At 37.8% G+C, this 13,032-nt stretch overlaps 1 protein-coding gene across 1 annotated transcript; it reads right to left on the reverse strand.

Moving 5' to 3' along the window:
- Positions 1–1,719: 1,719 nt before the first annotated feature.
- rlbp1b (retinaldehyde binding protein 1b) lies at positions 1,720–12,466 on the reverse strand. The gene is made up of 8 exons (XM_086149172.1): positions 12,412–12,466; positions 10,685–10,729; positions 8,781–8,909; positions 7,116–7,320; positions 5,022–5,200; positions 4,786–4,944; positions 4,092–4,202; positions 1,720–2,907 (listed from the first exon to the last, which is right to left on the reverse strand). Exons 2-8 carry the CDS (start codon positions 10,694–10,696, stop codon positions 2,779–2,781), a joined length of 924 nt encoding a protein of 307 aa, XP_086005298.1. The 5' UTR covers positions 10,697–10,729; positions 12,412–12,466; the 3' UTR covers positions 1,720–2,778.
- Between the last annotated feature and the right edge of the window lie 566 nt (positions 12,467–13,032).

Genomic DNA, 13,032 nt, shown 5'->3' on the forward strand with positions numbered 1-13,032 from the left:
TTAAAAGAAGCATTCTGCATTCTGGCTCCTCTTAATTTCCTCAACAATCCACACGGCTTTGTCACACGCAATGTTGTCGTTACCTTGAACAAGGTCCAACTCATTGGTTTCATAAGTGACCGATGTTTGGGGTCAAATTTGCTTAATTTTAAGCTGCTTAACCAAAAACACCTGATTTGTTATGCAAGATAGTTCATACAGTGAGGACTTGCGTGCTGAAAAAAAAATGTTCCTAAGCTATAGTCGCAAATATGAAACAACCAGAGACAGTTACAAAAAGCTCAACTCCAAACTACCCTTTATTTAAATAGGATCACATGCAACCTATAATAATGGTTGATATGACCAGTTTTTCTTGAACTTTTATACCATTATAGTTGTATATTTTGGACTCCCACGCATATTTGTGTTATGTTTACTTTTTCACGAATCTACTGGAGTCTTTTTCTGTCTGCTGTTATAAATAAATGCACCTCTAGTCAGCACGCGCATCCCGGAAGTACAGTCGGCTTTTGGCCCCGCCCCCTGTAGTTCTTTGTAGTTCTGATCTACTTGTGTCCGTGGCTTTTAGCACGGCTACCAAGACGGTCATGTTTCACAAACATAAGCACACAGAAAGTCACATAAGGTGTTGGGTCCACCATTACCACAGATGTGACTGTTTTAAATCACAAACAAAAAACAATTTGGAGTGGAGATGAAAGAAAAAATATTAAACTCTGTTCGAATTGCCGCAGGAGAAGCTAAAGCTAATGCTAGCGTAATTGTCAGGACTGACGCCGGCTAGGACAATGAAAATAATGGGTTCGGGGAAAACCGGTACTAATCCGGCGTAACAAAAGGTAATATCGAAAATATATATGACTGCGTGTTTGTCAGGAAAAACACAGAAAGGTACCATGACTGAGATAACACTCACAATTGTTGTTACCTTTAACTGCCACTTGAAAGAAGCCCGCCTGTCCGTGATTGCAAGGACCCGGATGATAACACGGAAGTGTTTTCCACAGAGGCATATTGCGCCTGGAGATGGGCTACAATTTCAAAAATAAAAATAATAACCCAGGCTCCATTTTTCGAATGCTGGTGTACCATTAAATCAATCATCTCACTAAAAATATCAAGAAATTAAGTAAAGCTGGAAAAAAGCAAAAACAGATGCAAGAAGATGCAATTTTAAAGAAGAATTTTAAAGAAATATAAAGCTGAACCTGCTTTGTTTTGTTTTGTATCAGTTGTTGTGATCTTAAAAACTTAACAGAACTAAGAAAAATCAATAAATGAGTTCAATATATTTGAAAAGTGTATACCTCTGCCTGCTCCTTATTGATCACGCTAAGAAGGGAAAAGCCAATGTGACATGTTAAAGTTACAGATGTTTGCAAATGAATGTAATAAACTATGGATTTATACAAAAAAAATCCACCCAGCCACGTGGCCTGTCGCCTCGGTGCTGCTGAGCCAAGAGGCCAGTAGGCGGATCCTTTTGGGCCTTTGTGCTCCAAGAAGGCTTGAATCATGTACTTTGCAGGTGCTGTCACTTGGGACGTGGTATCCAAATGCATTTCACAGTTGCAGTTTTTTTCAGCGATTGCGTTCCCTCAAAGAAATGACTGGGTTGTTTATTTCCCCCCCCTCCCATACAAAAGTGGTAATTCTTGCATAATATGGGACATTTAAATGAATCCAAACACCTCAGCTTACATTTATATACAGTTTATTGTACAGTTTATTGACATTCTTGGCGCACCAGGAAGCACAATGGGTAAACTTAATATTCTTATCGAAGAACAATCTAAAAAACACACGAGAGACAGGCACTTGTTGGAATACCAGCCATGCACTTTGAGGACAGAGTGGGTTAGGAAACTGATAAAAGCTGGGGCCTGCCAGTGTTTTAAGTATGTGTGAGTGAGAATGTGACCAAAAGTCCAAACAAAGCCCGAATGAACAGGGAACCTCAAGCAGTTTCACTAAGTATTCAGCCCAACGTGGGGGAATCATCGTGTCCAGAATATGATTCATGTATTTGACTTGATGAATTTAGTGTATTTTTTAGCTTGTTTTTGTTCGGGGACGTTGCCACAGATTTGTCATTTAGCTTGCAGACCCAGGACAAGATGATCTGGGATTATAATCGCCAGAAAATGGAAACAAAGCATAATACGGTCAGCAACTGCGACCGTGATCACGTCAGTTGCCATGTTGGCTCGATGGAAATATTCCACACCCGCTGAATGCTTTTGTAGCCAGCTTTTCAGGGAATAACACTGAGACTAAAAGATACAATCAATCAATAGTTTAAGCCCATGTATGGATTTAAACAAAAGCACATTTTTTGACCAGATAATGAGGAGTTTTGTCTCTCAGCTCTCAGCTATATATTTGGACACCCCTGTAAAGTGTCCAAATCTTATAAATAGAAGACATCTCTCCATGTGCATGTGGGATAAGTTGACACCTCCGAGCTCCTTAGAGGTTGTTAATGTTAATGCTCACTCTCAGAATGGCGTTTGCTTGAAGGCATGCAGATTAGTTCCAAATCACAGGCTTTGGAAACAAATGTGCAGTTATTTAAAATTTGTGATCGTGCAAGCCATCGTTTTGTTCTTACTTGTGCTCGGTCAGGACCCTGGAAACATCTCGCTCACGCATAACTTCGTAATATTTGTTTCCTACCACCACACAGCTAGATCGGGCTTAAAAGTCTCCACAGTCTATGGGGTTCATTATAGATTATGATTCTCACGTCGGTTGGCAAAGGGGAGGGTGGAGGTTTTAGTCAAAGAGCTTGGCTGCCGTGGCTTTGCCGTCGTACTTGGGGGACTTTCCGTCGAACTCCGCAGGAAGGATGTCGGCGTCAAACTCCTTGTAATAGTTGTCCAGCTCGTCTCCGTGGACAAACACCTAGAGAACCAAGAGCGTCCGTCAGCGAAGCGATTTTCATATTTCCGCCTTGCGCTCCTTTTTTTTTCTGATTTTACACCTATTTATGGAATCCAGAAATAATATGAAGAGTGTTTGAGGGTCACTGTGTGCGTTTGACTCCAGAAGGTATTTTCACACATTAAATTGAAATGAACTTTAGTTCTGACGCAGTTATCGAACTAAATCGGACAATTCAACTCTATAGAAGGAAATAGGAGACGCCGTGTGCTACGTTGGAAGATTTTTAATTAAATTGATTATTAGGGATTTTAATTTAGGAATTAGATCAGCGACATTCATGTGAAACAGGGGTGTCAAACTTATTATGGTCCGGGGGCCACATCCGAACCAATAAAATCATTACCTAGAAGTAACACCAAGTCCAAATTTTTCCTTTGTTTTAGTGTAAAGGAAGTAAACAGGTAAACTATAAAAATCTTTATATGTAATGAACTGTTCCTCCAAAAAATACATGGCGAATTACTATTAAAAATATATTAATATATAAAAATTATAAAATTATAAAAATATATTAAAAAGGGACTGATGAAATCACACCCTAAAAATATTGTTGAGTGGAAAGAGAAAATCTTGTCACTGTGGGAAAATTTGCCACTAAAATTTATTAGAAAATTGATTGTTAGCATGTATAAGAGGAGGTATAATGTTTACAAGGCTAAAGGCGGCTAATGTGGTTATGAAGTCAATCTTTTTAATTTTTCCCGTTTTTGTGGATTTTTGTGGATTTTTATAGAAATAAGAAAAGAAAAGATCGTTTTAACAATGTCACTAGATGTTTTTTCATCAAAAAATCATTTTGTTTTCAAATTTTGAAGCAAAAAAATTCATCGCAAAGTGACTTTTTCATTCTTTTTTCGTTTTTTATTTAAAACCCACTGTAAAAATAAACCCAGATGCATGTGAGAAACAAAACGCAAAGATATGACTTCAGGCCGGGGAGGGCACAAAATATTGTTCCGAGGTCTGAGACCCCTGACGTGCAACAAAAATCTGAATCGACTTTTTTAATAATTCGACGGCTCGAATTTTTGGACTACGCCAAGACCAAAAAGATATTTATTGAATTCTAAGTCTGTCTGTTGACTGGTGTGTTTTTGTTTTTTTTTTTTCAAAATAAATAGGCCATCCAGTTTGAAACTCACCCTTTCCAGCAGCTTGCTCTTCATGAGGGGTTTGACCACGTTGTAGGTGGTGGTGAAGTACCAGGGCTGGTGGATGAAGTGCACCGCTTTGAAACGGGCGGGGAAGGAGTCCTGCCCAGAAAAACAAAAACAAACAAAAAAAAAAAAAAAAATGCGTATGATAAACCTCCAGAGAGACAAAAAATGTGAAAATGTGGCGCATTTCAGACTCCCTGAACGTATTTTGCATGAAAAATCAATATATCCTCGTGTTTTTGAAGGTCAAAACTGATTCAAAATGTGTACAATGAAATTCTTCTTCTGCTGATGCTAGAATGGTTGCGAAAAACAAACAAATAAAATAAGTAATAAGCATATTATGCAATGTTCGACATTTCGACACGTACCCTCTCTGTTTGAGCACTTTGAAAAAGCGAATGTTGACATTAATTAAAAACAAACACTTTGACTCCTTGAAAGTTTGTTGGAAAATATTCCCCCCCCTTTTTTAATGCGATATTTTCATACTTTAATTTTTAATCATCGCCCGGTTACAGATGGCATCATCTCCTCCGTCACAACTACCGATTACTTCTATTGTAGCCCGTCGACCAGCTGATCGGCACGTCACCAGATTTTTACAAAACGCCCGCATCACAGAGGAAGTAAATATTTGAAAAAAAAAACGTCGAGCCCACATGTGACCTTTCCCGACCTGCAACATGTCCACCATCTTCTTGAGCTCGGTGGGTTTGATCCCGGAGGCCTGCTGCATGGTGAACCCCTTGAAGTTCTCGATGATGCAGAACCCGTTGATCTGAGTCTCCTCGTTCTCCAGCAGCTTCTCCAGGATGACGCAGTAAGCGCGGAGGATCTGCGTTCGCCACGGAAATCGTCATCGGATGTGTTTCGGAGATATCCCCCCCCCCCCCCCCTACCCGACCAACCCACCTCGTCAAACGTGATCTCCTCGTAGTCCCAGTTCTCGATGTTGAAGAGCAGGACCACGCGGCCGTATTTGTCCCTGCTCTGCAGGATGCCGGGGTATCCGGCTTCGATGGTGCTGCGAACGGCCTCCGGGGTCAGGTTCTCGAACAGCTCTGGGTAATCCTTCCTGAAGCGCACGTAGCCTGAAAACGCGAAAAGATGAAATTCAAATCCAGGGGTCTAAGAGAATTTGTGGTTTAAAAAAAAACGAATCTTTGTGTTAATGCGGCACGTATGTTTTTTTTCCTCGCATGCATCTGGGGGTTTTATACAAAAACAACGGGTAAGGAAAAAATAAAAAAAGGAATTTTGCAATGTTTTTGCTTCAAAATTTGAAAAAAAAAAAAAAAAAAAAGTTTTTTGATGAAACAACGCCCAGTGATATTGTTAAAAAAAAATCCTTTTTTTTCCTTAATTCTATGAAAACCACAAAATCAATAGCATAAAAAAAACGGTCAAAATTAAAAAAGATTTATTTCATAAACAGAATAGCCACCATTAGCCTTTCAACATTCTACCAATAAATTTTCTAATAAATTCTAATGGCAAATTTTCCCACGGTGACAAGATTTTCTCTTTTAACTCAACAATATTTTTAGGGTGTGATTTCATCGGTTCCTTTTTAATATACATTTTTAATAGTAATTTGTCATGCATTTTTTAGGCGGAACAGTTCATTTTCAAAAATAAAAATGCTGAACATGCTACCAATTAATTTTCTAATTAATTCTAGTGGCAAATTTTTCCACAGTGACAAGATTTTCTCTTTTAACTCAACAACATTTTTAGGGTGTGATTTCATTGGTTCCTTTTTAATATACAATTGTAATAGTAATTTGTACTGTATTTTTTAGGAGGAACAGTTCATTTTCAAAATTAAAAATGCTATACATGCTACCAATCAATTTTCTAAAAAATTCTAGTGGCATATTTTCCCACAGTGACAGGATTTTCTCTTTTAACTCAACAATATTTTTAGGGTGTGATTTCAACAGTTCCTTTTTAATATACATTTGTAATAGTAATTTGTACCGTATTTTTTAGGAGCAGTTCATTTTCAAAATTAAAAAATGCTATACATGCTACTAATCAATTTTCCAATAAATTCTAGTGGCAAATTTTCCCACAGTGAGAAGATTTTCTGTTTTGATATATTTAGGGTGTAATTTCATCAGTTCCTTTTTAATATACATTTTTAATAGTAATTTGTCATGTATTTTTTAATAGTAATTTGTCATATATTTTTTAGAGGAACAGTTCATTTTCAAAATTAAAAATGCTATACATGCTACTAATCAATTTTCTAATAAATTATAGTGGCAAAATTTTCCCACAGTGAGAAGATTTTCTGTTTTGATATATTTAGGGTGTAATTTCATCAGTTCCTTTTTAATATAAACTTTTAATAGTAATTTGTCATGTATTTTTTAGGGGAATAGTTCATCTTCAAAATAAAAAATGCTATACATGCTAACAATCAATTTTCTAATAAATTCTAGAGGCAAAATTTTCCCACAGTGAGAAGATTTTCTGTTTTGATATATTTAGGGTGTAATTTCATCAGTTCCTTTTTAATATAAACTTTTAATAGTAATTTGTCATGCATTTTTTAGGGGAATAGTTCATCTTCAAAATAAAAAATGCTATACATGCTAACAATCAGTTTTCTAAAAATTCTAGTGGCAAAATTTTCCAACAGTGACAAGATTTTCTGTTTTGATATATTTAGGGTGTAATTTCATCAGTTCCTTTTTAATATAAACTTTTAATAGTAATTTGTCATGTATTTTTTAATAGTAATTTGTCATGTATTTTTTAGGGGAATAGTTCATCTTCAAAATAAAAAATGCTATACATGCTAACAATCAATTTTCTAAAAATTCTAGAGGTAAATTTTCCCACAGTGACAAGATTTTCTCTTAATATTTTCAGGGTGTAATTTCACCAATTTAAAACTAAAAAAAAGGCAAAATTTGGATTTCCACATGTGGCCCCCGGACCGAAATGAGTTTGCCACCCCTGATCCAGGCGGTGAAACTGCAAATTTTGAGCGCCCACCTTTCATGAGGTCGAAGGATCGGGGCACGTCGTACTTCCTGGCTCGGATGAAGCGAACCAGCAAACTGTCGGGCTTCTCTCCGAACGTGTCCTGAACCCCCTTGGCCAGATCATCGCCGCCGTCCGCCTTCTCCTTGATCAGCCCTCGCAGCTCCTTCACCGCCGACACTCGCTTCTCCTCCGTCTCGTTCAGCTCGTCTTTCGCCTGCGAGGGAAGCGGATCGATAATAACCGAAATGTTGATACTTTTTTTTCAATCATGGTCGGCGGTTCGATTCCCGGCTCTTATTTTAACCCCTATGTAGGTTTGAGACCATTTACTATTTATTGAAAATTGAATCATTGATTATTAGTAATGTTCCTTGTGTAGGATTGGGTATCTTTACTTAAAACCCACATAATTTAATGAAAAATATTGTTTCAAAAGAAAACATGGTAATTAATCGGATGTCAAGAAATAAAAAAAGAGGAAAATTAAATAAATACAAATGCATGTGCGAAAAAAACAGCATGTGTTAAGACACATTAGTACACATTTAAATATTAAATATTTGCGATTATGAACGTATACAAGACTGTCTCAGAAAAATAGAAGATTGTGATAAAGTTGTTTGTCTTCTGCAATGCAATTACGAAAACAAAAATGTCATACATTCTAGATTCATTTCAAATCAACTGAAATATTGCAAGCCTTTTATTATTTTAACATTGCTGATTATGGCTTACATCTTAAGAAATTAAATAAAAAAAAAAGAAAATATAATTAAAAAAAACAAAAATTACTCTTTGTAATTGCTGCCGGCTAATCTGCTAACCTTTAGCTATTTATCCTCTGAGATAAACGAGCAAATAAAAATACAAAAATAAATTTCAAAAACAGTTTTTTGCTTTTTTCTGTGATGTGTTTTGAACAAAAAAAGCAAAAAACACATCTTCTTAAACTAGAAGCATATAAAAAAAGTCAAAGGTACAAAGCTGCTTAGCTTAGCTTAGTTTAGCCTGGTGCTAACAACAGAGAACAGAACTAGATGTGTCTACAAGAGATAATAATGGACTTATTTTGGGGAATATAAATACTAATAATAATAATAGATAGACCGGCTGTGCAGATTTGCTGCTGCTGATTTGGTTAACACAATTTCAAATTTTTAACACATAAATGAATTGGAAAGAGTGTTTTTTTTGTCACTTCTAGCTAACAACAGAGAACAGAACTAGATGTGTCTATTAAAGATAATAATGGACTTATTTTGGAGAATATAAATACTAATAATAATAATAATAGATAGAGCAACTGTGCAGATTTGCTGCTGATGATTTTGTTAACACAATTTAAAATTTTTAACACATAAATGAATTGGAAAGAGTGTTTTTTTTGTCACTTCTAGCTAACAACAGAGAACAGAACTCGATGTGTCTACAAGAGATAATAATGGACTTATTTTGGAGAATATAAATAATAATAATAATATCAATAGATAGAGCGACTGTGCACAATTTTACATTTATAATACATAAATGAATTGAAAAGAGATTTTTTTTTTGGTCACTTCTAGCTGAAGATGTCATTTCATTCCATACATCAGTGACTTCGAGATGACGGACCGTATAATATTAACCAATGTAAACAAAGCCGCGCATCCAATCCTTATTTTCCGTGCTCACCTTCTGCCTGGTGTGGTCCGGCAGGCTGGCGCAGGGTCCGTACACGGGACCGTGATCCTTGACGGTGAGGCGCTCCAGCTTAGCCCGGAGGGCCTGCTCCTCCTCCGAAACCATACGGTAACTTCCGCTCTGAGGGGAAAAGATGGACTTGATATTATCATGTCACGTCGATGAATGATAGGAACCTCGTATCTTCTCCACTGGTGTCCACAAGTCCGAGAAAAGCTACGATTGCGTCGTTTCGGCTATTAGCGTGCAGCGTTCTGCACATCTTGAAAACCCTGGTATCCCCCTCCGAAGGTTTCTAGCGGGGTGGGAAAGGCAGACGTTTCCTCGCCAAGTGGTTCCTCGAAAAAAAAAAGGAAATGTTGGGTTTCCGTCTCCGCTGAACGCCACAGGAGGTCTTTCCTCCCCGAGGCGATCAGACTTTTTAACTCCTCTCCATTCAGCCGCCGGCGACCATAAAAACCTATCTTTAACCTAAAAAAAAACAAAAACTGTGCAATATTTCATTTCACTGTGCAATATTCAGAACTGTGCAATATTTCATTTCATAACAGCTACACTACAATTTTTCCTTTATCATACTATTGTGCACTCCTTACCTCACTTGTTACTAAGACACTTATAGTTTTATCCCTTGTTTACTAAGACACTTTATAGTTTCACTGAGACACTTTATAGTTATAGTTTATTTTATTTCTAATTCTGCCTTTTCTTTTTATTATTTATTACTGTTATATTTTCTGTCACTCTGGCACAACAATTTCCTCCGGGATTAATAAAGTTGTTCTTATCTTATCTTATCTTATCTTATCTTGAAGAATTTGGTCCAAACTTGCTCGACGTGGAAAAGCGGGGTTGTGATTTTGTGATTGGACGTCATATCAATATAATCTGACTAGATTTTGTTGAATTGCAGCTACTAGCTACTACTGGCAAAACTCACTCTGGTCAACCTTAACTATTAAAATCCACTCAGGTACTTAAATAAACTTGGTTCATTTGATTTCTTCTTCGTCTGGCTCGCTGAAAAATGCTTCTGTACCATCAAACTTTATAGTTTTATCTCAAATCGAGACGAGCCACGGCTTAGTAGGTCCTAACTCCTTTTTATCTCCTCGCCGTGACTTCATCGCCGATGCACTCCAACCGTCCCACTGCTCAACTGCACTTTCATTTCCTCCCCCGAAATCGGTTTCGACCGATTCGCAAACCCATCCGCGCAAAGATCCCCTGGTTTCCTGACATCGCTTTTTGCCAGTTCGGCGGCATCCAACTCGTAGCAAGAAGGTTTCCGGTTCCACGGGAATAAAACCAACCAAGAACATGCGGTAGCTTCGTTCCCCAGATGAGCTAAAAGTTGTATGTCCCGTTACGTGATATTGACGGTGAATCCGTTGCCTGTTTTGCTTCGCAGAACCTCATCAATGGATAAGCAGCAGAATTTTCAGAACGTCGGTTCCTAAAACCGATGTCTGCAGGTTAGCGGCGACGCGACGAGGCTATCCGGACCAAAACGGTTGAGGCGTACGTTTCAAATGTAGATAATTTCCAAGACTGCGAGGTGATACTCTGGATATTCATACGTTTATTTGGACTTTTTGCGAACCGAGGCAACACGTCGGCCCCGGTCCTGGTCTACCGATGGTCTCGTGTTGCTTTCAATGAAAGCGTAAAGCTCTTATGCCCGATTGTGTCCGCCGGCGGCGGATAAGCCCCCCCCCCCACCCCCGGTGTTCGGCTAATCTGGCTCACATGAGTCCAGTAAAGCCCGCAAACGCACGTCGAGGTTCACCTGAGGCGTAGATTAGCCCGGAAATATTAAGCGGCGTGAGTCGACGCTCGCGGGCGGGAATGAACGGCCGAAGCGTGAGCGGATCGATCCGGAGAGGCGCACTTACGACAACAGCCATGTCCTCTGATCGTCAAAATCGGGATCTCGAGATCTGGAAGGGAAAAAAAAAAAAAAAAGCGGGGCTGAACTTGGCGGCGATGTACATCGGATTCGACGCAAACAATTGACACACTGTGTTGCGATAATCCCCTCCTCATCCCCGGCCCCTCTGCAATCACAGGGTTCCCTTGATGGGGTTAAATTTAGCTTTCGTCCATTTCTAGAGGATTTATCGGGAGATTTGCCATCGATGGGTTTCGTAATCGGCGGAGGGGGACGAGCCGGGGGGTCGCCGGAACTGCAGGAGGGTGAAAAAATAAAAAACTCGTCGAATACGGAATAAGATCTGGGTTTAAAATTTGTTTTCTGGCATTAGACACATGATGGGGTGACTGTCGGAAATGTTAAAGAATTAAAACAGAAAAATCGTAATTTTTTTTATCAGCTCTATAGTTGTGTTTTTTGCAACACAGCAATTTAAAATTTCAGAGGTGACTTGCTTTTTTACTGACGTATCAATTTTTCTCATTTCCAAGGGAAAAAAAAAAAATGCAAATTTTTCCTTTTCTTTGAGATTTTCCAAGCAATTCTTGTTGCTATTTAAACAAAATTTCTCGTCGGTTTTGCAGTGACATCTCAGCAAAATAAAATATACTACATAGTAAAATAAAAATATTTACCCCTCAGTGATATTTGTTTAATTTGTATTATGCATTGAATCCATGACTACTGATCTGCAAACAGTGACTCTTATCAAACTATGCAAAAAAAAAAAAATGAAAATCCAGTTGCATCAGAAACTTAAAAAAAAAAAAAAATCCACCCCCTCATCTGCATTTTAAAAGAAAAAAAAGATAATTCATTACTGTAAAATGCAAAACATTAATTAAATCCAAGTTGTTTAAGGCACCTAAACGGTAAAAAAAAAAAAATAAATAAAAAAACCCACCTCCTCATCTGCATTTTATAAGAAAAAAAAGGTAATAAATTACTGTAAAATGCAAAACATTAATTTAATCTGAGTTGTTTAAAGCACCTAAATGGTTAAAAAAAAAAAAAAAAACTTTCCGTCTGCATTTTAAAAGAAAAAAAAAGAAGATAATAAATTACTGTAAAATGCAAAACATGAATTGATTCCGAGTCGTTTAAAGCACCTAAATGGTAAAAAAAAAAAAAAAAACCTTTTCGTCTGCATTTTAAAAGAAAAAAAAAACATAATAAATTACTGTAAATGCAAAACATTAATTGATTCCGAGTCGTTTAAAGCACCTAAATGGTAAAAAAAAAAAAAAAAAACTTTTCGTCTGCATTTTAAAAGAAAAAAAAAAAAAACATAATAAATTACTGTAATAAGCAAAACATTAATTGATTCCGAGTCGTTTAAAGCACCTAAATTGATTCCGAGTCGTTTAAAGCACCTAAATGGTAAAAAAAAAAAAAAAAACCTTTTCATCTGCATTTTAAGAGAAAAAAAAAACATAATAAATTACTGTAAAATGCAAAACATTAATTGATTCCGAGTCGTTTAAAGCACCTAAATGGTAAAAAAAAAAACCCTTTTCGTCTGCATTTTAAGAGAAAAAAAAAAACATAATAAATTACTGTAAATGCAAAACATTAATTGATTCCGAGTCGTTTAAAGCACCTAAATGGTACAAAAAAAAAAAAAAAAAACCTCCCGGCGTGAGAGGGACGGGGGGGGGGGGGTCCGAGGAGGCCGAACGGGCGTCTTACCTGTGCAGATGCGAAGCCGCTCGGGGTGGATGTGGTGCTCGGTGGCGAGGGGGACCTATGATTTGTAGCGTCCGGGATTAGTGGCGTCACACCAGATTACACCCGGCAGATTTCCTTTTTTTTTTTCTTTTCAATCAACATAAAAGTGCAAGTGGTGGCGGTTGGAGGGGGGGGTTGGTGACGGCCCTCCCATGACAAAGTTAGATCCAGGCCACATTTTGCAATGATGTAATGCTGGATACACACTTTTTAGGCTGGCGATTTACATTCCTTAGGGACTTGGACGGAGTGAAACAGGGAGCATTGTGATTCCCGCTTTTGTGCAACGTGAATGCGCCCCCAGTCGGGTGAGTGATTAAATCCGTCTCACGTGTTCAGCGGGACCAAGGTCCGTCCGCCACGTCGACCTGAAGTTGATTAAATCGGCACAGAGGGGCAGAAATGCAGGTAAAACTACAAATATTGAGGTGGAAGAACTACTTCCTGGACGTCTGTGGATGTTCGTGGCCGATTCTCGTCAAAATGCTCTGAACTGAAGGAACATCAAGTGAGGAGAATCAAATAAAAAATTTTGACAAGAATACGTTCTGGTACTAGCTAACGTTTCCATCCATGGAAAGC

This window comes from Fistularia commersonii, chromosome 7 (assembly GCF_037954325.1).
Source record: "Fistularia commersonii isolate RoL2024-O1a breed Wild chromosome 7, RoL_Fcom_v1.0, whole genome shotgun sequence".
NCBI classification, from domain to species: domain Eukaryota; kingdom Metazoa; phylum Chordata; class Actinopteri; order Syngnathiformes; family Fistulariidae; genus Fistularia; species Fistularia commersonii.

What these genes read in the sequence shown, in the direction of transcription:
- rlbp1b (XM_086149172.1), bottom strand. An exon ending in CGGACCACACCAGGCAGAAG is followed by an intron (nt 7,321 to 8,780) that starts GTGAGCACGGAA and finishes CTTCCCTCGCAG; the next exon opens with GCGAAAGACGAGCTGAACGA. An exon ending in ATCCTTCGACCTCATGAAAG is followed by an intron (nt 5,201 to 7,115) that starts GTGGGCGCTCAA and finishes TCGCGTTTTCAG; the next exon opens with GCTACGTGCGCTTCAGGAAG.